The sequence below is a fragment of the Phocoena sinus genome, chromosome 7 (assembly GCF_008692025.1).
Source record: "Phocoena sinus isolate mPhoSin1 chromosome 7, mPhoSin1.pri, whole genome shotgun sequence".
Classification (NCBI taxonomy): domain Eukaryota; kingdom Metazoa; phylum Chordata; class Mammalia; order Artiodactyla; family Phocoenidae; genus Phocoena; species Phocoena sinus.
In genome coordinates, this window is record NC_045769.1 from 60,374,692 (window position 1) to 60,400,317 (window position 25,626).

The 25,626-nt window shown below is 41.9% G+C and overlaps 1 protein-coding gene across 6 annotated transcripts in view; it reads right to left on the reverse strand.

The window, feature by feature from the left end:
• Positions 1-25,626, reverse strand: part of MAP3K20 (mitogen-activated protein kinase kinase kinase 20) — a 173,752-nt gene that overhangs the window by 25,066 nt on the left and 123,060 nt on the right. For 4 of the 6 annotated variants that reach the window (XM_032636552.1, XM_032636557.1, XM_032636555.1 and 1 more), the window contains exons 11-16: positions 25,237-25,372; positions 13,281-13,325; positions 11,448-11,478; positions 11,211-11,350; positions 7,139-7,201; positions 6,073-6,165 (exon numbers count right to left, since the gene is read on the reverse strand). In XM_032636552.1, the coding sequence (XP_032492443.1) occupies positions 6,073-6,165; positions 7,139-7,201; positions 11,211-11,350; positions 11,448-11,478; positions 13,281-13,325; positions 25,237-25,372 (508 nt within the window). Of the gene's footprint in view, positions 1-6,072; positions 6,166-7,138; positions 7,202-11,210; positions 11,351-11,447; positions 11,479-13,280; positions 13,326-15,915; positions 21,486-25,236; positions 25,373-25,626 lie in introns of those variants that run through there. The other 2 variants (XM_032636553.1, XM_032636558.1) reach the window with 2 other exon arrangements.

Here is a 25,626-nt window from a genome sequence, read left to right on the forward strand (position 1 = left end):
ATTTTATAAGCAATCTAATAGAGACGTAAAAGCACCATAGGAAGTGGGAAGTATTTGTGAAAAGCAGCATTTGTAACCTATAGCTAAACAACTGGAGAAGCAGAACTATTGACTGAATTTCTTCGGGTGGGGAATGGGAGAAGGGGGCCAGGTGCCAACAGTGACGGACGTAAGGAGGGAGGCAAGGGGGACGGAGAAGCCTTCTATTCCGATGGGGCCAGTTAGTGCTGCTTCCACCCCTTCCAAATGTCCCTCTTATTTTCTCTACCTGGTTCGCTTGCCCCTTCAAAAATGCCTCTCGAAAGGAAATCACAAGAGATGGTCATCTGGAGGGAGGTGGCTGGAGTCTGGAAGCCAGTCTCTAGTTAAGGGTCCACTGGACCCAGGGTGTCGTTTCCCAGGCTTCTCCCCTAAGCTCATCTCTTCTCTACAGCTGGTGATCCACTTAGACCCAAGGGAGCCCAGTTTCAATCAGGTTTCCTTGCCTCACTGGGGAGAAAAGGGACTAAGGACACGAGAGAAAAGTCTGTGACTGTCCAGCACACGCAAAGAATGAACGGCTCCTCGGAGAGTTCCCTCCTAACTCTGCTTTTGAATTTTTATGACACAAGGTCTCAAAAGGATCTCGGTGAGAAAACTCCCGGGTGAGTTGACAGTTTATTCCTTGGCAATTTGAGAATCAATGTTCCTGACTGGTGAGCTTATAAGAGATATAATAATAAACTCTATGCAGCTGAATATTTCAATAAAAAAGGGTGGTCGCCACCCTGGGGAGTGCATGAAGCTGCCTGAGATTCCAGAAGCCGCTTTCCTTCTGTAGCGAGTCAAAGGCCTTAGATTACAAAATGCAAGGCACTTTCCACATGAAACAAAAATAGTGGTGGTTTAGTATTAACTGACCAAAAAAGGTGTTTGCCTTTTTATTACCAATACACCTATTTTGGGGGATGATGATACTTTTCAAAAAGAAGCAGTATGACACCAAGGTTGAGCCCCTGGGCTGGACCTGCCCCTAACCAGGTAGGAACTCTGGGGGAGGAACTTTTCCTCTCTCCTCCTCAGTTTCCTCCTGGGCCTGCAGGGATACTGCTCCCTATGAGGGTGGATGGTAACAATTACACCAGAAAAATGTTTGCAAAGCACTTGCCACAATGTCTGGCTGAGGTATGAAATAATAATAATTACCATAAGCATTTCAAGCCCTTCGCCCAGGAAACTTAAGCTGAGAAAGACCCAATTTCTGCCAATACCACTGTCAACTTGGAGGCTCCCTCAATGTACATTGTTATTCAAATTAATAATTAACTTTACTCTTTAGAAATGGGTCAGGTAAATGGGTAAAACTTATTCTTAACTTCTTATTAATTAAAATTTTCAGGGAACCCTTTTGTCCAATTATTTCCCCTGCCAGGTTGTCTCAAAAAAGGAAAGGAAAGAGGATGTTTGTTTCATTTGTGGATGAATTCTTGAATTCCATATGGTGCTGGTGGTGAGGGCCTGGTCATCCTGAGGGGTTGGGGGCGGCAGCAGAGACTAAGTTCATGGGCAGGGGGTCACGCAGGTGCTCTGGACCACTGGAGCAGGCACAGGCTCCCAGACGTGAAAGGCTTTCCTTGGTCTGGTGAATCAACCTCACTTATGTGCCAGAATCCATCTAGTTGTAAAATGAGGCTAAAAAAAGAATTGAATCTGAATTCTTTGACCATAAGGGTCGACAGGTCTTTCTTACAAGAAAAGGCTTTATTTTCTACATATATTTGTATATTTGTGGATAAGGTCACATTTCCATTGTTTCCTCTTAGTAGGCCAGTTACTGAAACAACAAACCAATTTTAAGTGCTAGCTAACTGGTGGTCCTTTTCAGAGGCAATGGGAAAACATAGCTACTATTTTCATGATAAAGTCACTGTCATACATTATTCCCAGTGGCTGCCGTTAGAGTATATCTTTCATTTTAATTGTAAAAGAAAAGGTGAAATGGTCAAGCGAATCTCCCTGATACACAAACTCAGGTTTGGAGAGAACTTCCAAAACCCCAGTGTTCTCGTGTAACTTATTCTAGTCATGGAGATGGGGTAAAGGCTTCATCTTTTCCGTGAAGATGGGCTTATGGGAACTCAGTTAATTGGGATTTTGAGGATGACCTTTTTTCTTGGGTTCTACCTTGAAGGGTCAGGGTAACAAGGTTTTCATGTGGGGAATTTAAATTTCAATTTAAAGCACATTTGTGAGAAGATATTTCAAAATGTTAGGTTATAGTCTGACATAATTGGGTAGTTTAGACCTGGACAATAATTTACTCTAGGATTATTTTGTGGAAGTTTCCAGATGGCTTAAATATCTTGGGCCAGGTATTAGAGCTTAGCACATGTTTAATATATAGGTGATGATGAAGATGTAATTTCTGGTCTCAGCTCCGTCCTCTTACCCTAGGCTGGTAACACACTTTCTCTAATCAAGGATGACAATACCATGTGCCTTATGTATCTCACAGAAATGCCAAGGGGGACAAATGAGATGACATGATGAAATAACTTGAGCTCTTCAGAAAGAAGGACTCTCTAAGCATAAGTTTTAAAACATCATATTCAGAAAATTATTTGCAAACGACCATGAGCCTCTTTGAGCCCATATTCTAAACTCATCCCTTCCAAAAAAAGCTTTTCCTGGGAATTCCCTGGTGGTCAGGACTCTGCACTTTCCCTGCTGTGGCCCAGGTTCAATCCCTGGTTGGGGAACTAAGATCCTGCGAGCCGCGCGGCGTGGCCAAAAACTTTTTAAAAATTTAAAAGAAAAGGAAAAAAAGCTTTTCCTGATTAACCTCACCCATTCCCGTCACTTCTTTATTCTTTTAGCACCTTGGTGTTACATCCGCATTGTATATTTCACTCTTTTTTTTTTTTTTGCGGTACGTGGGCCTCTCACTGCTGTGGCCTCTCCCGTTGCAGAGCACAGGCTCCGGATGCGCAGGCTCAGCCGCCATGGCTCACGGGCCCAGCAGTTCCGCGGCATGTGGGATCTTCCCGGACCGGGGCACGAACCCGCGTCCCCTGCATCAGCAGGCGGACTCTCAACCGCTGCGCCACCAGGGAAGCCCTATATTTCGCTTTTGATCTATTGCATTATAATGTCATCTATCCAGCTGCTCACCTTAGAAACTGGGTGCCGTCCTGGCTCCTCCCTATCACCCCAACTCCAGCTAGTGACACAGTCTGATCAGTTCGGTCTGATCAGTTCCGTCTCAGTGTCCCTGGACACAGGGCACTTCCATGGCACTGCATAGCCTCAGCTCCTTGTCCCTTTTCACCTGGTTGTCTGCACTGCCCCACACAGGACTTTATCACTCTATCCCGAGCCCTTTCCAATTCATCCTTCTCTGTGCTTTTGAGAGATCTTTTTAAAACGCAAATAGAATCCTCTCTACTCCCTGCTTAAAACTCTTCAAACTCCTTAGCTCAGCACGTAAAACAGTTCCTTTTCTGGTCTCCAGCCACTATTCTGGCCTTAACTCTCCCCACGCTATTCCACCTGCTCCATATTAAAGTTGCCCCAGAGGGAGCGATGCTTGAGTTGAGTTGTGAGGTCCTATAGAAATCAGTCCACAGAAGAGCTGCCTGTGTTTTCCTGGCTTCTGAGCTTTCGCACATGTTGTTCCTTTCGCCTTCAATGTCTTCTCCCTACCTAATAATTCCTGATGGTTTTCAAATTTTAGTTCAAGTATCACCTCTACCAAGAAGACGTCAAGATCCTCTTCTGACCCCTTTCTACATCACTTCAGTGCTCATCCACTGCGATTTCACTGAATGATGTGCGTGATGTTGTAAAAACTGCATCATTCTGTATTAAAACCATTCACTGATCTTGTCTATTCCCATAAACTATGGGTTCCTTGCAAGGCAGTACTATACTTTATTACTTTGCATTATGAGCATCTGGCATTGAGCCAGACACACAGTATGTCCTCAGTAAATTTCTGCTGAGTGAATGGATGAAATTATTACTCTGCATGGGTGACCAAGGATCAGCAGATAATCGAAAGTTGCAGTGACTTTAGGCCTTGTGGATAACCAACGACTCAAGAAGTCTATACCATCATGGTGAAAACCAGACCACTATATTTGGTCTCCAATATCATTTATAGCTTCTGATTTTTACTAACTATGTACCTATTTCAGTTTTCCACATTAACAAGTCATTTCTTTGTTAATTGAAAATAATTTTCTTGGTTGAGATTACTCTTGACAAGTCTATTTCAGGAAAATTCTTCCCTCTTCTTTTACCCCATCCAAGCCATAAAAATGTTTAAACACAGAGTACTCATAAATAAAGTGCCATAGAGTTGAACATCCCCAAAAAGGCAAATTAAAATGTGCTATTTATTTACCATCAGATGGACCTGGGGTGCCCACAGCTACAGAATCTCAGGATTGGAAGGGCCCTTGCTTATTGTTGGAGAGGAACTTACTCTCTTGCCCCCCTTTCTGGTAGCTGCTTCTAACAACAGGCATGAATAGACAGTGACCCATTCACAGAGGGAAAAGAAAAGTGTTCCTATACCAGACACCTAGAGTCAGAGCAGCTTTCACTCAACCAAGTTCTGTGGCCCAAACAAGGGAGGTTAAGATTTCCATTCAGCGAGAGCATCAATATACCTGCAGTGTTGCAGGTAAAACACTCTGTCCAGTGTCTAGAAAGAGCATCTTTTTTTTTAATATAAATTTATTTATTTTATTATTTATTTATCTTGGCTGCGTTGGGTCTTTTGCTACTGTGCACGGGCTTTCTCTAGTCGCAGTGAGCGGAGGCTACTCTTCGATGCAGTGCACGAGCTTCTCATTGCGATGGCTTCTCTCGTTGCGGAGCATGGGCTCTAGGCACACGGGCTTCAGTAGTTGCGGCACGCGGGCTCTACAGCACAGGCTCAGTAGTTGTGGCGCACGGGCTTAGATGCTCCGCGGCATGTGGGATCTTCCCGGACCAGGGCTCGAACCCATGTCCCCTGCATTGGCAGGTGGATTCTTAACCACTGCGCCACCAGGGAAGCCCAAGAAAGAGCATCTTTTGAAGCCCCTGGTAAAACTAACCCCTTGCAACAATTTCCAGTCATTCCCAAGTGCTGGTTCCAGGAATGACCTGGGGTAAGCATGGTTTAATTAGTGAGGGCCAGTGGGCCAGCTGAGCCCCACCAGCTCTCCTAGAGCAACGGGCTCATGTTGTGAGGAGTTGTTTTTACAAGGTCTCTTTGCAGCATCAAAGGAAAGGAACCAATAGTGCAGTAGTTAAGAGTTTGGTTCTGGGGTCAGAGAGGCCTGCGTCAGATCCGTCTTCTGCTACTTGCTAGCCATGTAACCCTTGGACAAGTTAATTGGCCTTTCAGAGCCGTAGTCTCCTTATTTGTAAAATGGGGGAAAATAGCACCTACATCTGAGTCCTGTATGCCTGGAACACGAGTGGTCAATTAATAGACGTGATCACTATTACTGGCTATTCATAGTAATCCAAAGTAACAAAAACCTATTATGATTCCAATTCATATGACACCTAGCCCACGTAATTTGCCCAGACTCTAAACATAACATGAAGTAGCAGCCTGACTGAATGAGATTTGGTCAAATGTCCTGCCACCCCATTTAGCGTTGATAATCTAGGTTTCCATTTTGCCTACAGTTCCATTCTTGCTGTTGTTCTACTCTCGATATTATAAAAGTGATTCCCCTTAAAAAACAAAGAAACTGGAATCAGGAAGCTGTGACGCCAAGAAGCATAAACAATTACTCTAGTGTCCGTGCCCCCGACCTTAACACTCCCCACTGCCCACCATGGTTTGCAGTGCGTTTCCTTGAGGGTTTGGGTGGCCTCACACAGGGCTCTTCAGCTGAATGAGAACGATTCCTAGACTGGCTTACAGAGGCAGCTGGCAGCCTTTCAATTAAATTCTATTTTATAAAGTCTATAAATTTACTCAGAATCATGTTACCAGCTGGTAGGGGGTATATAAAACCACACAGTTCCAGGAGAGAAAAAGAGTAAATTAGACTGAAATTGATCCAAAGGATTTAAAATATGATTTACCTGTAGGCCAGTCCCTGGTTTCAAGTGAAAACCAAAAACAAGTTCAAGGTTCACTATTTTTTCCTCATTTTCTTCAGGTTCACCTACTGAGTCCTGAAACAGAAAACTAAGCACTGTTTATACTACATAGTGTTTTTACTTTTACTTACCATGTAAAGGAGATGATTTCCCAGCACTAGTTTTTCCATTCTAATCTACTGCTTAATTTTTGGTTATTTTGGAATACACTACAAATTCCAATTACTAAAAGCAAGAGAAATGACATATTAAGCCTTTGAGAACTTTGCCAAATGATTCGTCTCATGCACTGCAAACTGAATGACACCATCTTACATTTTTCACAATGCATCTTGCATTGGGCAATTTTACCCCAGAAATGCACTTCGTCCCTGGAGATGCACAGAGACTTCACCTTGAGAGTTTCACAACACTCAAGATATTTACACCCTAATCCCAAAGAAGAATTATGCAGTTCCTAGAGCATCTGTGGATAGAGGGCCAAGCAGAGGAACAAATGAATCTTCGTGGGCTTAGAGATGGAAAACCAGAGTTGGTGGTGAATGAGAAGAGTTCTGTATATTGTTTGCAAGTATCTAGTAATTTTATAACAAACTATGCTGTATACCTTTAGACTATATTCAAAATAATATGTTAAATATACTAATATGTTATTCAAACAATAAAACTTCTACCCCTCAGTGCAAGTGGCAATCCAGAGCTTAGCGTGTGAATTCCTTCGGTGGCTTCCATGTCGGACAAAGGTCTCCCGAGCCAGGTGGGAGGCCAGAGGTCCTCACCTACAATGTTAGCACTTATATCCCCTAGCCACTAAGGTGACATGTGTTGTTCTTATCATGACCGTATTGTTAATATTTCAACTTGCAGGGAACAAGGTTGTTCCATTTATGCACATCCTCAGCTTCACTCAAAGGGCCTTTTGTTGGACAGATATGATTACATTTCACTTCAAACAACGGTTTCCGACATTGGCAAATTTAGGTGTGGATGTGGCTGGTACATATGTCAATAAAAGTAGCATATTCTCAGTAAGAAAAACCTTCCTTACCTTAATGAGTGGTGGGAAGTGAAACAAGTTTAGGTAATCGTGGGTTAACTTCTCAATGGCCGACTGTAAAAAAAAAAACACAAGAAACCCACATGACTTTATTAATGATCCGATAATGCCAAGAAAGGATTAAATTGTTGCCCACATGTAAAGGCATTCTTTATTTACGTAGTTCACAAAATACCTTGGGGATGTTAATATCCAACATCTATTGAGAATAAACCTGGTTGTTCAAAGTATTATAGGTAGTTTATAATTATTTAATGGAACAGGAAGATATTTTAAAGATGTTTAATCTCAGAGGAAAAAATAAATAAAACCGTTCTTCAAATACCGGTAGAGTATAGTAGTGAGAAGTTAATATTCTACTGTACAGAATGCAGTTGTCACCCCGAGTAATTGTGGGAAAAACAACAAAGAACATGAATATATCACCAGAGGCTCTCATTAGGGCTGAAATCTCACTAAAGGGTTTACTGCATTGAAAGGGCTTTTCTGTGGGTTTGTGTCCAAAGCTCCCTTCCCCAGTGGAGGACAAAGGACTCTTAAAGGAAAGGAGGACAATTTAAATGATGATTCTTGTTTATACTCATCAGGTATAATCCAGCTTTTCTGTGAACTGAGCATATCACATAGAGAGTAAAAAAGTACCGATGTAAGAAAAATTAGATGCATTTTTAAAAAAGTGAAATGAGGGCTTCCCTGGTGGCGCAGTGGTTGAGAGTCCGCCTGCCGATGCAGGGGACACGGGTTCGTGCCCCGGTCCGGGAGGATCCCACGTGCCGCGGAGCGGCTGGGCCCGTGAGCCATGGCCGCTGAGCCTGCGCATCCGGAGCCTGCGCGCCGCAACGGGAGAGGCCACGGCAATGAGAGGCCCCCGTACCGCAAAAATACAAAAAAAACAAAACAAAACAAAAAGTGAAATGAAAGCTGTTGACACATCATCCAATAATGAGCACTTGTTGGATGTTAGGCTCTATTCCTCCTTCAAGGTTCCTCCACAGAGGGCTTCCAGGCTCGGGTGAGGAGGACGCCAAGACAGGCTGAAAGGAACAACCAAGTAGCAAAGGGCAGGTGGACAGACTGTCCACTTTGCAGTTGTATAATCGACCATCTGTATAGGCTGAGAGACTCACTCGTTGAGAAGGTGTACAACAATGCCCTGCCTTCCTCAGTGAGACCGCAGAGAATCGAGGGCACTTTCTCACCCTCTGGATGGGTGTGTGTGTGCGTGTGAAGCACTGTCACAGGACCAGGCAGGTTCTTCCAGTCTGGAGGTCCCCTTGCAGCGTCCCATCCCGAATGGCCCAGCTTGAAGGATTCTTTATCCTCGTTGCCCCGAGAGTATATGAAGGATGCTCCCAGACCTCCCATGGAAAGGGCCGTTTCCATGACCCTTTCCCCTTACTCTTTCCCTCTCGTGTAAGCTTATTTGTCAGAAGTACCCAGGACCCAGCTGAGTTTAAGAGAGTGTCACCTGTGGGCCAAGCCCCCCACCCCTGCCCACTCCTGGGGCGGCCACTGTAATAGGGCCCTGGCTTTGGCAGAGGTGTAGGGCCCGCACGCCTGACTTTTGAGACCCACCCCCCCCAGGGACTGACTGTCTTTCTGTGCACATACAGACTTTTCCAGGAGGGAGTCTGCGGTCCCTGCAGATGCTGGCTACATCCCCCCTTTGGAGCTCAGGACAGACACTCCGCTCCCAAATGCCAAGACTCTGAATTAAGAGAAGCTGTATATACATGTTTTCTCTCTTTTCTGGGATGTAAATTCCTTAAGGGCAGGAGTCTTTGTTTCTTCGCAGGCCCAGGACTGTGATCAGTAGGCATCCACTGGATTTGCTGAACCATAATCAGTAAGTTTGGACATCGCTTGCTCTAACGATACCAACCAGCACAGAGGGGCACTTAGACAGTCGTAGGCTGGGTCTGGGAATATTTAAATCACCGAGGCTGTTGAGGAGCTATCACAACTTGCCACCCCTTTTCCTCCTGACTGCTCCTTAAGGAACGAGTCCTATTTCAAAGGCAGGAGAGGGGAAGGGGAGTTGGGAGCATCTTTTTGGCATCTGCTAAATAGGACAAGATTTATCAAATGTCTCTCTTTGAACCCTGAAACTTCTCTGTACCAGAGAGAAGAATTTTTCCTACTGTAGCCCATCTAAGCCAGCGTTGCTTTTCAGGACGGATTTGCCCACAGCTGGAGGTTGAGATTAAATTATTTACCATCATTTAAGATGTATGTTTATGCACGAGGTTTCCTGCCCATCTTGTGAGAGGGAGCAGGTGGTAGGTTAAGGCTAAGCCATCATCTAAAGGGTGCTGAGGGGCTGTAAGGATGTTCCTTATGTGGATTCAGGGCCCATAGGACAGAAGTGGATGTGTTCTCTTTGGACCTCAGGGAGGATTTCCCTGAAAAAGCCTGGTATCAGTAGCTCCAACTGAGGCAAAGGGGAAAGTTGTTGGCAAGTTGGTAGAGCCTTTGTCAAGATGTGGATTTGGATAAGAAGTTGCTTTTTCTACATTTCCTTCCCTTTAAAAAAAAAATATTTATTTTATTTATCTATTTATTTTCGCCATGTGGGGTCTTAGTAGCGGCCTGCGGACTCATAGTTGGTGGCATGCATGCGGGGTCTAGTTCCCCGACCAGGGATCGAACCCGGGCCCCCTGCATGGGGAGCGCGGAATCTTACCCACTGGACCCACCAGCGAAGTCCCTACATTTCCTTCTTTATTCTATTTCTCTTCTTTCTAACCTGTGTCCACCCTTCCGTCTACCCACACTGGGGTTGAGGAGGTTTGGGGCGTAAACTCGATTTCATTGTAAGATCTCTCTTGAAACAGACCTCTGAATAATAACAAGGTGTACACAGATGCCAGCAAGTGTTATTTGGTTTGAGTAACTAAAAAGCAAAACAAAACAAAGAAACGGAAAAACAGAACTGGTTGCTAAACTACAAAAAAAGCAACAACAACAAAAACAGAGGTTTAGCTTTGAAAGTGTTTAAGGGACTTCCCTGGTGGTGCAGTGGTTAAGAATCCGCTTCCCAATGCAAGGGAGACGGGTTCGAGCCCTTGTCTGGGAAGATCCCACATGCCGCGGAGCAACTAAGCCCGTGTGCCACAACAACTGAGCCCATGTGCCACAACTACTGAAGCCCGTGTGCCTAGAGCCCTGCTCCACAACAAGAGAAGCCACTGCAATGAGAAGCCCGTGCACCTCAAGGAAGAGTAGGCCCCACTGGCCGCAACTAGAGAAAGCCTGTGCACAGCAACGAAGACCCAGCACAGCCAAATAAATAAATAAATAGATTTATTAAGAAAAAAAGAAAGGAAAGCTTTCAAGACTGAAGTTCTGGGGGGAAATGTTAGGATTTCCTGAGAAAATGAGGGATAAGGGTACACATAAGGTGGTGTCTGTTCTGGGTAAAATTTGGAAGATTGCAGACTTCACTCAGTCTGTGGACACGTCCTGGCATCGTTAGGGGTCCCTAATGGATATCCAGCCTCTCTGGCCTCAAAGCAAGTTGCCTCCTGTTATTGCCGGGTGGGCTGGCAGCTCTGCAGGCGCACACGGCTTTAGTGCCACACGACGCTTCTTCCCACACTGAGGCCCCTCCACAGGCAGAGCCCTGCCGCCAAAACACCTCCTCCCCACACCCTTCACCCACTTACACCTCCTGGCCCTTCAGCTCTCAACTCCATAACTTCTGCACAGAAGCCTCCCCTCAGCCCAACCTCAGCTCTCCGTTGTGGCACTTCTTACAACTGCCATGTTACCATTTTTGCATGATTAATGACTGTCTTCTCCACTAGACTAGAGACTTCCTGAGGGCACGGGGGTTCTATGCAGGTGTATCCACGTGACTTCTGCTGGACCAGGTATTAACCCTTTGTTCTGGGATTATGAAGAGGGAGTAGGGGTCCCATGGGGGCAGCAGCTAACGATCAGCTGGTATGAAGTATTTCCAGACTGTGACCACCAGCTCAGCCTCTAACATGACACATGACCTACTCCACAGTAGAAGCTCAATAAAGATTTGCTGACTGAATGTTCTCCCTTTCTGAGGTACCTTTAAATGGATGATATGCCCCTTGGAGACGATGCCCATGTCTTTCAAGTCTTCTTCCTCGAGAAGAAGCAGTCGCTTTCCTGTAATGTTGTTTTCCTTAAACAAGTTCGCATATATGCTCATCTCCTCCGAAGTGTCACCTGAAGGGAGTGATTAGAAGACAGAATAAAATTAGACTCAATCACATCCCAAGCAAAGTTAACTCCATGAATTAAGAAGGTAAGTTTTTCCACTTGCCTTTTCTGACGAGCTGCTGAACCCAAAAATACTGTGGAAGAGAGGACATATATGGTTTTGAAGATTCATTCATGGTCAGTGGCCAGACTTAACAGTAAAACACATAGTTTTTCAATGGATTAAAATACCTTTAATTCTTGCTAAACCACAAAGGGAAAACAGAAGACTTTCTCTTTACTGTTTTAAAACTTCAAGGTTTCAAATTGGAGACATCCTCCCTTTGGGGGTCTTGGACCCTTGAAGGACCATTGGTTTTCCTCCTTATTTGAAAGATATTTAAAAATCCTTTCAAGAAGATTCTTACTTATAATGCTTTTTCCATTCATGTGCCAGTGGTCCCCTGGGTTGTTGAAGGGCACTGGTTTACCCAGGAATTGTATGAGTGAGAGGGACCACACGGCAGTGGACAGAAAGATGGATAAAATACGTCCTCTGTTCTAGGCCTGGTCATGAAGTAGCTTTGTGGCCCAAGACAAGTTAAAGTGTGGAGCTTCCTACACAGAATGAGGTTGGACCCAGCAACCTCAGTCCTTGAAATTTCCCTTGGCGTGTGTTTACCGTAGCCTCTCACACTATCCAGGTGAAGGGAGACAGAATGGGGGGCCACACCCAGGCCCACCAATTCTCTAGGGAGCCCTTGACCCTGGAATTTTATTTAAATGCTTTGAAAACCACTCAACCTCAGAGCAAAGACTAAAAATAGCTTTTAGAGCTCAGTGCCTTTTAAAACACTTCCTCTCAAATGAGAAGGGCCAACTTTGCAGCTGGGGATAAAGGCATTATATGGAGGCCTGTGAAGAGGCGAGCCTAAGTCCTCTGTCCTTGTTAAGCAGGGCTGGCAGGAAAGTTAGAATCACCAGGACTCAGGGAATGGGAAATGGAGGCAACTGGTACCAGCATACTTCCCCTGCAGAAGCCACAGAGACGAGCTCATCTGAAAGCAGTATTACTTCACCAGAAGACCAAGGGCTGGGAGCATATGCCCTGGCCCAGAAACCAGTTGAATCTGGTAAACCTTCCAGAGACCTTCCCAAGAGTTTCTAATAATGAGTTTGACTTTGGGGTACCTAGTCTGTTTCCTGGGGTGTGGGCCTGCTGAGGCTGGCATACAAACTTTTATTTTTTCCTTTTTCATTTAATGAAACCTTGAACTTATAAAATGGACCTGGACAGGCAAAAACCCCTGAGGTCTCTGACCAAGAATTCTTGGACCTGTTTTTCACTTAAGGAAACAGATACAGAAATATAACAGGCTAAGCAGGATTGCTCCTCAGGGTCTCTACCCAGACTGTAGGGTGTGGGATTTCCTTTGGACTTAACTAGTCTGTTCACATCTTCCCCCAAACACGGGGCTTCTCCGGCTCCCGCTTCAGAGAATGTCTGGGAGCTCGGGTCTATTCCTTCTTGGGAAGGTCAGAGTAAAGACGGTAAAATGAACAGGCCTAAGGCACTGCCTCTACCAGTTCTTTCCCCACCATGGTTCAAGTCCATCCCTGGTCTTTTGGGAAAACTTAAGATCAATTTTTTTCCAAGTATGTTCATTTAGTATCCTGGATCCCCCCTTTAACTGGTATTCATTACTGTATCCTGGAATACCTTTCAGAGCAAATAGGGAGGTGGAATCCTCTTGTAAGATTTGAAGAGATACTTGCTTTGCTCGAGGCCTTATTTTAAATCATTACTGCATTAAAAATAGAAAGACATGGAATTTGTCAACTTCTCCTACTTAACACTTTCCTAAGGCCCAAACCCCTCTCCCTGTATTTTTAACTTGTGGACAAATTTATGAACTACCCGCCCAGGTTAAATGAGGCATTAAAAGAAGCTGCTTACCACGTCCTCTTCTGTCCAAGCACCAATCTCAAAGGAAGGCAGCAGCTGCATGGGAAATATGAATGAAATGGAAAAAAAGAAGGAATATTATCACTGTCTTTTTGGTTTATCCCCACACTTTTCAGTATTTTAGCTCTGGGCAGCTAAAACCAAGCAGCTCTGGCTTGGTTCCTCCTGCAGGTGGCATTGAATGGAAACCAGTTTTCCCAACCGTTAAGGACTTTCTCAGGGTTCCAAAGATGTTGCCCACAGAAGCCAAACCACCTCTCAGTAACAATTCATTGTGCTTGGTGAGCCGTGACAATGGGACTCTGCACATCTTGGGATTTTCCACTCTTTGTACTTGGCACACTGAGAGTAGTTTTACCTCCCATGAGAAGGCCTTGGCAGTCAAGGAATTTCTGACGTTTGTCAGATACCAGAGCCGTCTTCGGAATTCTCAGTCAACACGAAGATCGTTTGATCATTAATGAAAATCCCAAAGCAACCACTTGGTAACCAGATGTTTTACATGCTTATTTTTAGAGGGGAATTTCTAAGTGTTTAAATGTCTCAGTTGCACTATATTTTTAAAACAAAATATTAGAAGGACACGTAAAATTGGAGCCGTCCTAAGGAACCCAGGTTGCAGAGTTGCTCTAACTAAAACTAAACTAAACTAACCTCCCTCCCTGGCAAGTATACAAACATGAATGACAACTCTGCAAGAGGACTCCTGCCTGCCCAATTTCAGAGCCAAAGGACTACTGGCTTCAATATATGCTCCATGGCCACAGACTAAATAGACACCTACGTAACGGGAAGAAAATCTGTGTCTTGTGACTTGAATTAGTTTGCTATAGCCATTAGTTTTAACCAGCTTAACCTGCCAACATGGTTGGATTGCTCATGAGGCAACATGGCAAAGTGTCTTTCAACACGTGTTACAAATAGTATTTTTTGTGCGAGTTGAAAAAAAAAGAAGTTGGCTTTGGTTACTTTTACCATTAGTGTAAACATCAGAGGGTGGGTGAGTTAACCCTTCTAATCTGCAGGTATTTTAAATTCACATGCTCAAAACCTTGCTAGGAAAGGCATGCCCCGGCCTTCAAGGAGCTTTTAATTTAAGGTGTGGGGGGGGGTAAAGTAGGTATGGACTATACCTTGGGAGGAGTTCAAGGCCACCTTCATTTTAGTTTCCTCAGTGCCCATCAGAGTGCCTGGCACACAACACCCGGTAAATTTTTGTTGAACAGTTTGTTGAATGAGTAAAACTGAAGGGTGCATTTACTATGATGCTAAATTCTCTGGTATAGAGTTCAATGTCTATGGCTATACCACGGAAAAGGGAGGGTTTCATAGACTGCCGTGGGGGATGGAAGGCATAGTGGCTTGAGCTGGCACAGCAGGGCTAGAAGAGAGGTGACTCCTGGTGAGAAGCAACAAGGCAAGACACTGGCAGTGGTGGAGGCGGGACAGGAGGGAAGGATGGGCACGGCACGTTTGCTCAACGGGAGCTCCAGATACAGTGTGCGCGTGTCCAAGGATCAAGGGGAACTGCAGCCAACTCTAGGGGGCCAGGCAGATTTATTTTAAAAACCCACTAGTTACAATAAATCTGAATGCATAGAGTTTGAGACGTACAGATAAGTTGCAAGGGTATAAATCGCTACCACTCTATATGTACTCCGCTACCCTCATGTGCTCCGATTCCCACAGGACTGCCCCTTCCCTCCTCTGAAATACCTGGTGTTTGTAGTCACATGCACTCACCTGCTTTAATAATGCAGAAACGAAAGTGACTTGAGAAACAGGATCTAAAACTGAACTTGATCAAAGAAAATACATGACAAGTTTTATTTCTTCACGGGGCAGCTGGATACAGCTGCAGAAGCGTCATTTGCTTTTCCCATCACAGAATCAAATGTGAAATAAGGAACTTGTTTGATTAGTTTAAGAAACAACAGACTGCTTTACTTTACAGAGCCGTTTAAGGCTGCATCAAGGCTGGCTTTTAGAAGAAGTGAGGGTGTATGGAATGATTTGATTTGTATATAATTCCCAAATGTTGTGCTGAACAAAATTGATAAGTATTTCTTGAATAAAGGTTGTAAAGGAAACAACTAATCAAAACCAACATCTTTGGTTTTCATGTCCGAAGGAGAGGAGAAGAGTTGACTTGTGCTCTGAGGGTGGCTCACCAAGATGACGCCAAGGGAAAGGCGCTGGATTCAGTGTGAGACTTGCTCCAGCAGGATTCTTGCATGCTGCTTGCAAAGATTAGTGAGAGGAAGGCTGGAGCCAGGCACTGCTTCAAGACGGTTTGAATTTGGCAGAACAGGGGAGAAGAGTTAATATCTCCAGCCACAGAGTGGCTTCCTATTTCCTCTATGTCTGCTCTACCTTGTTAACATTATCAGTGTATCTGCTATAGGGTGAGTGCTAAGCTTTTCTGTCTCTCTTTGGGGATTTAAAAAAAAAAAAAATCCACCTTGTGACTGCCCCATCACTTTACAAATTCATTATTTACACTCCAATTGATTTCAGGAGAGAAGCTCACACTCATGGTCATGCGTGTGATAATGATTCCTTCAAAGGTTGTTGGGAATCCAATCTAACAAAGCTCTGATATACACAATAACACATAACAAAGGGATTTACTGTCAAAACGTTTATTGCAAAATGGAGTCTTAAAACAAAGGAAAGCAAAGAAAAGTTCACATCAAAATGAAATGTATGACACCAACTTGGATTTCTGAATACATTGTGGACTTTGTGTTGGAATATCAAATTCCAACAATGAAGTCAATAACTGAGGAGTCTTACCACACAAGAATAAAATTTAATCTTCCATACAAACATGATACACGATTTTGGCATAGGACTTGCTCAGAATAACATTGCGATAGAATAATTGAGAAAAACGTTTTGTTAAAAAAAAAACCAATAAGGTGATAATGTCATCTATTCAAAGCTCACACTCAAAGAATATAAATATTTTCTATCATTTAGTACAAAAATTTTAAAACAGTGCAAAAGCAAGATGTGCAGTGTATTGTACCTGACACTAAAAGGTCTATTATTCTGCACACAATATAAAATAGTTAATGTAGGTGCCTGAAACTCTAGCCCTGAAGTAAATAATCACATGCCAGAAAGCTCCTCACAGGCAATAGAGTGCAAACTAAGCTGGAGTCTGAGGAAACATAGCTAGTCCTCCAGATGTCCTGGTAGACGCTCATTTCTCATCAGACAGGCTGCATCTACAGCTATCAGGCTATGTTACAATCAAAAGAACAGAACAGATTCTTCTCTCTGGAAATGCTTAACATCTAAACAGGAAAACAGTCTTACCCCAAAGCAGCAAAAGGTACCTGATTATAGAAAAATTGTGCTTTATTATGTATGCGGTACAGTAGACTGCTAGTTTCAAAAGGCAGCAACAAGTCGAGTGTATCAAAAAAAAGGATCAAGATTTAACTCAGAGTAAGTTTTACAATTGTCTTTCATGAAATTCTTACCACTCCAATGAAACCTCTGAAAAGCAAAGTTGTGTACATCGTAGTGCCATGAGAAATCGTTTTAGATCTCTCCCAAACCTTCCCCCACCCCAATTCCTTGATTTTCATGGGGATCAAGTTTGAATTCCCCAGCTGGTGTTAAAGTCTAACAAATCTACTGCATATTAAAAATCACTGGCTAATAAAAAGAAACGAAATTGAGTTATTTGTAGTGGGGTGGATGGACCTAGAGTGTGTCATACAGAGTGAAGTAAGTCAGAAAGAGAAAAACAAATACCGTATGCTAACACATATATATGTAATCTAAAAAAAAAGGTTCTGAAGAACCTGGGGGCAGGACAGGAATAAAGACGCAGACGTAGAGAACGGACTTGAGGACACAGGGAGGGGGAAGGATAAGCTGGAACAAAGTGAGAGAGTGGCATGGACATATATACACTACCAAGCGTAAAATAGATGGCTAGTGGGAAGCAGCCGCATAGCACAGGGAGATCAGCTCGGTGCTTTGGGTCCACCTAGAGGGGTGGGATAGGAAGGGTGGGAGGGAGACAGATGCAAGAGGGAGGGGATATGGGGATATATGTATATGTATAGTGATTCACTTTGTTATACAGCAGAAACTAACACACCATTGTAAAGCAATTATACTCCAATAAAGACGTTAAAACACAAAAACAGCAACAACAAAACTGATCTGAAAAGTGAATTAAAAGCTGTATAATTAACATCTTCATTAGAAATTCTGTCTATGGCTGATAAATATTTCTTTTTAAATTTAATAAGGCTAATAATAGAGTCTAAAGTCTTCTAAATCATCTTCATAGATCAAGTGAAACCACTTTAAGATTCTGTTTATATGATGCAGATTTCAGGGATGTTCAAAACCCTAGAAAGACACTGATTTGGAACAGAAAGTAAAATAGCCAGTGCCCTATAGTAATTACCTATAGCCCAATTTTAGGTTAGAACATTGCAAGCGTATCACTGAGGTTATCAATTCTGCTGTGTCCAAAATCTCTGCAGTTTCTTGATGGCAGAGTATTGAGCTATGACCATCTCTGGAATTTCTGTGAGGAAAATGGCAGCAGTCGAGAGATTAGAGAAATATTACCTGAATGATGGTAAACCTAGGTCTGGGTTATTACCTTTCTCTTTGGGCCTTATTTGGCTGCTTTTACTAATGCACCAAAACCTTATGTATAATCCTAATAGATCTAATTATTATTATACATTTTTATTTAATGTAAATTTTTTTAAATGTCCATCCCATTCATTTCATACGTTCTAAATTTATTTCCGGTTACCGGTTATTCTCAAATGAGAGACAAGGTTTACACTCTTTTTTTTTTTTTTTAAGGTTTACACTCTTACATAAGGTGCACAGATCCCAAAATCAGCCCACAGAGATTCCATTATGGGTAAGGCCTTTCCTGACCACACTTTAAAGTCCACAACACTCCCCTATGGGCCTCATCCTTCCCTGCTTCGTTTCCCAGCGTGCACTTATCAAATGTTTACTACATGATGCATTTGTTCTGTTTGTTGTCCATCTCCGCTTGCTAGCCTGTAAGCTCCACAAGTGCAGATTTTCATCTAGCTGTTCCCTAGAACGGTACCGGGCGCAAAGGAGGGGCTCAATGAATACTGGTGGGATGGATGACTTTACCTTGGCCTGGGAAGATGTGCAACGACAGGCTGTGAACTACCTGGTCTCTGGCTCTCCTTCAGGTTACATGGCACAGAGCCCCAGGGCATGCTGGCAAGTCAAGAGCTGAAAACCATCCCCTCTGCTCCACTCCAAGACCTTCTGCTTGAGTGGCTCGTCTTGAATCAAGGAGGACTCCTCCATGTCTGAGTGCAGATAGGATGCCTATTTATGTTTGCACCTGTTTGTCACCAGCAATATAATATACTGTGGTGTGTGTGTATCTGTGTCTATGTTTGCATAGACATAGGAAGTGTATCAGATTGGGTATGTGGGGAACCCATCTTCTAGGGGAAACGTTTACCTCTTCTTTCTGTGTTTGCCTGGTCTGTGGGTGGTAGCAAGGCCTGCAAACACCTCAGACTAGCTAAACCTTGCCATGTGCATGGTCTTCAAAGGGCGACAGAGTAGATTGGCTCGTGCAGCTTACGTTCTAAAGATGTTCTCTATCTTTCCTGAAAGCTATTCACTTTAACTTTCATCTCATCCTACTCAACAAATATCACTTGAAATTGATAGTTTCGTTTTCCAGGTTACAGAAACCACTTATTTTTCAGTGTCTTTTCACTGGCATAGTTAACAGTAGCTAACATTAACTGACCACTTACCATTGGCCTGGTATTGTGTTAAATGCTTTACATGTATCATTTTATTTAATCCTCACAACAATCCTTTAGGTAAGTACTATTACCATTCTCAAGTTAAAGGTGAGCAGACGTACAAGTTAAATAATTTGCCCAAGATTGCACAGCGATTTTGAATCACGATCTGACTCCAGATCCTTCTATTTATCACTATTCTATACAGACTGGTCTCTACATTTCACACCCAGAACATTTTATTAGTGATTTTTCTCTAAATAAAGCTGGCACAGAGTACTGATCATTTTGTGGTATGTTCCACCCTTAATGGGGATTGGAAGCATGTCATGCTTCAAATTCCAGGAGGCTTTTTATGATCAAATATACTTGGAAATAATATTAGACAATATCTATGATGATATCCTTTCTTAAATCTTCTATGGGCTTCCCTGGTGGCGCAGTGGTTAAGAATCCACCTGCTAATGCAGGGGACACAGGTTCGAGTCCTGGTCTGGGAAGATCCCACATGCCGCGGAGCAACTAAGCCCGTGTGCCACAACTACTGAGCCCGCGTGCCACAGCTACTGAAACCCGTGTGCCTAGAGCCCGTGCTCCACAATGAGAGAAGCCACTGCAATGAGAAGCCTGCACACCGCAACGAAGAGTAGCCCCCACTTGCCGCAACTAGAGTAAGCCCGCGCGCAGCAACGAAGACCCAATGCAGCCCCCCCCAAAAAAAAAAAAAAAATCTTCCATAAAAAGAACCACCCAAAGTACTTTGGTTTAATAGTCAAACGAACGGCACTGCTTTCAAATTTAGACTGAAAAAAAATCTTTCTTTGTTCTTTTGCCTTTCTGTATGTACATAACTACAAATGTTTTGTAGTTTTTTAATAAAGTGTTTTATAGTTTAAGCAAGCTTTGACAATTCTGTGATAACATTCTGAGAATATCTCTCTGGCTAGCTAGGTTTTCAGAGCAGCACCTACATTTACTTCTCTTTAACACCAGCATGGCTGAGTCAGGGTTAAAAAAAAGAAATCTGGAAGGCTAGATCTGCTATAAAAAGGACCCTTCATTCTGCACTTTTGCCTAAGTAAGGACAGCTTATCTTTGCTATTCTTTTTATAATATTTAGTTCCGTCTTTAAAATATCTCTACATGTATTTAGAATCCAGGATTCTCATACCCCTCTGGAAAACAAACACACACGCATACACTCCTGCCCCCATATTAACACTCACACTGCCTGGAAGTGTGATCCCTTACCCTCTCTTTCTCTTTGTGTAAAGTATAAGCTAAGCCTTAGATGACAGTGTGCTGTTAAGAAGCTTCTGGGGCGAGCACTGGTACGGAAGTGCCACAACACTGCTGTTTGGTTTCAAGTTAGAGTATTTCTCCTGCAAACGTACTACTGAAAACATCTCTTGGGTTTTACTTTCAGTAGTCGTGCTATTAAGTATTAAAAACCCTCAGCACTTAGGTATTTCTGGAGAAGTATTTGTTAGAACCTCCTTTCATTTCAATTTTTTTATTGTTAGATTTTGTAGTCACTATCAATTATTTCTGACAGTATGGTGTATTGCCATAAGGGAAAAAAAACATAGTATGTTACAAGAAAATCAAGTGTCAAAGAAGAATTACGAGTTAAGAGTGCTTGTTCAAAATGTAAGTTTTTTAAAGCAACTGAATAAATCAAATCAAATCAAACTATAATGTATTCATTTTTAGAAAGCCAGAATGTCATTAGTTAAAAAATGCTATATTACATGTAGAATCACAAGTTTCTATAATCAGGCACCACATTTGCTGATTCATTGAATAGACCTTTTTGGCTTAATCCCCTCCCCCCTTTTCTGTAAGCAAAGACAAATCAAAAGTAAAATCGTAAAGAAATGACTGTCATATTAATGTGATTGGCCTAAAAATGCAGTGCTTGGTTTTCTACCTCCTTACTGGTTTTTGTACAGACTGAGATAACAAGTTTCTTTTGTTTTCCCGGACATTTTCAATTTTAATACTTTGCTCTCTGCTTTCATTCACTATTGTTATCCATGTCATTGTCTTCCTCATCACCGTCATCATCACCATCATCATCACCTTCTGACAAGTCAAAATCACTGAACCCCAGGGCCATGTTGACCTTCTTCCCCCTTCTCTTAGATGTAGTTTTGGAAGAATTCTGCTTGGCTTGCATGTTTATCTGCATCCCAGAATGCATCACAGCTCCCGCTTTGTTCATTGAGAAGATATCCCCAAAGCCCATCAGCATCATGGCCTGCAGACTTTGGTTCATGCCATGGCCCTCCCCGTTACTTGTTGCTGTGATCTGACATGACATCTCTGCACTGTTTGACTCCTCTGTCTTAGATTCAAAGTAAGACTCCTCAGACATTCTTGCAGCAAGAGGCAAGAGAGGCTATCATGAGGGAAGAAAGGACAGAAGTAAAAAGAGAAATTAGGACCAATTTATACCAAGGAAACAGATACCACAAAATTAGTGGGTGCTGCACAGAAGGTAAACGATTAGTGAAATAAATGAATGTAAGGGATTATTTGAGAATTTATTTAATGGCAGGTTTGGCTCCAGCGCGTTTACCATAATTTATAAATGACAGAGTAAATCACAACCAAAGGTTTGCAAAGCACCACAGCAAGCCAAATTTCAAATAGGAAGGAAGTTGTAAGTTTTAAGCCCTCATTTTCCTTAAAACAAAGTAGTTTTTAGAATTTCTCTCAATTTTTCCCAATTTGACTTTCATATGGAAACATTTAGTTAACTATTATATTAAAAGAGAAATTAAGTAGAGATTAAATCTCGAGTTAAAAAAAATAAACAAGAAACCTTGGACCAAAGAAGAAAAGCTTAGAGGAAGCATAAAAACAGTTTAGCAGTCAATTGGGAGATTTGGGTCATTAGCTACCTTTTTAGCTAGATTAAGTATCTATAAACTAATAAACAGTCTAGAATTCACTTGTCTCCCTTTTTTATTTATTACAGCCAGATATAATACTTGTTATCCAATTTATGAAATAATTCACTTGTAAACAAATTCTAGATTGTCTCTAACATTTAAGTTATAAACAAGTATGTAAATACATGTGAAAATTGGGAGGAAAGGAAACTAGTATTAATTTAGGTTGTTACCTTTGTCTCTATTCTCTACAAGTTTCCTTCTTTTAGCAGAATTTTTTTCTAGGAATTCTTCTCAGAGCGGATACAGACATTTATTTTCACTCTTACATAATTATTTTAAACAGCCAACCTATTTCCATAAATGTTGTTCATTTCAGGGGTAAAACTTAGGATCTCAAAGTGTTACTGCCTCTTCCTTTGAGAAAGAAGCAAATTAAGGCTTATATTTTGATGCTGTTTAAATAAGGGTAAAAAGTAATATAATTCTGGGATGACCTTCATATTTGCATGTAAAGGTACGTTTTAGGACCAATTTCCTAATTTTTAAATTAAAGTTGGAATCAAGTTTTTTTAAAAAAAATCTATCTTAACTCCATTAGGAAAAGACCTCTACAGTTATTAGTTCAATCAGAACTTCATATAATTCAACTAAAAAGCAGAAGTTACATGGAAGAAAGAAATTGTTTTAGATCCTTTAACACCGGAAATGGGCTATTACTTTCCTTGCAGTCAAATTTCTCAGCCTCTTAAATTTGTTTTCAATTGTTAGATACTCTCAGGATCCCTTTGCTGCTTATCTATTTTATTATTTCATAGGTCTTTCCTCACATTATGTTAAGATCTCAACAAATGCCTCTCAAATAAGCTATTATTTTTAAAAGAAGTAAAATTTCGACATCAAGCTACAACAATCATTAAAAATAAACATTGTTCATATTTGTGTATGGAAAATTCACCTTCCCAAATATCTTTAACTAATGTTTTAATTTCAGGAAAGAAAGCAGTGTCCTTCCTTGAAATAAATGCAGTAATACAATTTTTTATGACGTTACTTAAATATTAAACTTTTATAATTAAGATGAGGCTACAGAGAAAACCTCAACCTCCAGTCGCTTCCTTTTAAAAAAGGTTTATTCTATCAGTCTCTCAGAAACCTCATTTAAAGTCAACTAGAAACTGATGTGAGGATAAAAGAAAATATCTACTTATAAAATACCTGAGCACAAACCTTTCCTTCAGAAATACCAGCTCTATGAAGAAGAGACATTAAAAGCAAGTTCTGTACAGAAAGAAAACTTAGCCTTCATAAGTAAAAAAAAGGAAGAAAATCTCATTGACATCGTGCTGCATGCTGTCCATTGTTAGATGGTAGCCTTCAGAGCAGTTCCTTTACAGAGAGTTTTCTGCATTTAAAACGCAAGCATACAACCTACTGTGCACTCAGAGTTTTTCATCATTTATTATACAACTGCGTTACTAATAGCAATAATGTGTGCAAGGCAGCCCATAATTTCTTAGCAAAACTAATGCCAGTAATCTAAAGAAAGGTTCTAAAGCATACTTTAATGGGTCCTTTAACGTTTTTTCTTAAAATGCTACATTTAGAAAGAGTCAAGCCATGCAGTGCTTTATAGCTTAAGATTTCAACGTACTTAAAAAATCCCCACAACCCTCAGACTTCAGAAGATGGTCATATTTTTGCCTCTCATCAGCTCTGGGAGAAGCAGTGTTCCCTTGAAGATCCTTAAGGTAATGCTTTCTGAGTCTGCCTCTTGGTACCAATTCAACCAGAACAGGAAACTTTCCTTAACTCCTTGAGAGCCAAGTTAAAATTCACTGAACTTATAAGATGTGGTACTGTTTTAATGTCCCATGACAGTCTTATGCATAGCAATTCAGTTCTTACTTTGGGATTCCCTGGATAACCAAAGTCATTTTTGAAAAAGTTAAATCGGATAATAAACATTTAACTTCACTGTATTTTCCTTTTTTGGAAATCAGGTTATTTCTCCACATAAATTGGAAAAGGAGGCAAACTATTTTATTCTTTAGACACTGGAAAATACTTTGCAGTTGGGCATTGGCTGCTAAATGGAGATTAAGACTTTTAAAAATAGGAAAGTTTTTTTTTTTTTGCGTACGCGGGCCTCTCACTGTTGTGGCCTCTCCCTTTGCGGAGCACAGGCTCCGGACACACAGGCTCAGCGGCCATGGCTCACGGGCCCAGCCGCTCCGCGGCATGTGGGATCCTCCCGGACCGGGGCACGAACCCGCGTCCCCTGCATCGGCAGGCAGACTCTCAACCACTGCGCCACCAGGGAAGCCCAGGAAAGTTTTTTGAAGATCACAAAGTGAAGGGCATTTAAGAATTTTTTTTGGTATAATCACCATAGCAACTATCAAAAATGAATTTAAAGTACATAACAAGTGTACTTTTAATCTTATTATTACTTGTGATCTTAAAGTGGACATATATTGCCCATTAAAAACCCTGGAAAAGCCAATGATAAATTTATACTTAATTCCTAAAATAATAAATTATTTAAAATAGGGAAGAATGCTGAAATTTGACTAGATTTTAATATATCATGTTAACATATAAGCTCATGGTAAGTATATAAATAGCAAAATCCTTACAAAGAATTTTTATCTTAGTCCAAATACAGGACTTGGAAAAAAAACCAGTATATTTTTTGGTGGAGTAAATACTGGACGCTTGTCCTGAGAGAAGTCTTTTTCCAATCTTTTGCTGCCCATGATTGTGACCCAAGGAATATTAATTCTCGTCATTTATAGGTCATTAAGTTAGCTCTCTTTCAGAAGGAAAACTCGGTTAAGTTCTGACACATCAACGACTTTCTCAGACAGCTAGCTTGCCTTGGTATAACATTTATTAATTACCGACGGACTCTAAAGAGTTAATCAGCCTTGAGGCACAGGCTCTGGGGATCTAGCAGATGGTGTGAAAATACACTGAATTTTATTTTTGTAATTCTAATACACAAATACACTGACAGAATAACAGTTCTCAGAGAAAAAGCCAGAAATAGGCTAAGCTTTCCTTCTAAATTTCTGGCATTTTGTTAATTGAAAAGAGATAGGAGCGCTACGGGAGTGTAAATGTGGATCCTTTAATGTAGAGGCACGAGGCAGGAAGTGAGGAGGCAGCAGGGGAGGGGGGAGGGGTGCCATGCTGCCATGCTCAGCCAGCCTCCTAAGTATGGGATCCGTGAACCCTGCAGGGAACACTCACCGGGGTGTTGGACTGTTCCGTCAGCTTTTGCTCCCACATCTTTAGCCGTCTTTCTCGTTCTTTGAGCTCCTGCTCTTTAAAGCTGAGGTCACGTTCTAGTTTCTTCAGCCTCTCAAGAGTTGCTTCAATTTCACACCTGCACAGGGATATAACTGGTTTAAGTCGCAACTTTGCTGAAGAGGTGTTACATGCTGAGGGGTCCATCACAATGCTTAATCAAAGGAAAAGGCTAAACCTGTGCTTTGAAACCAAACAGTAAATGAGCAGAGAATAGGAAATCTTTCATACTTTCATATCCTTCAAAATCAACAGGTAGTTTCTAGCTTGGAAACATAAGCTCAGAATACTTTCTCAAAGCAGTGAAGAACCACTGGGTGGGGCCTGACCTAT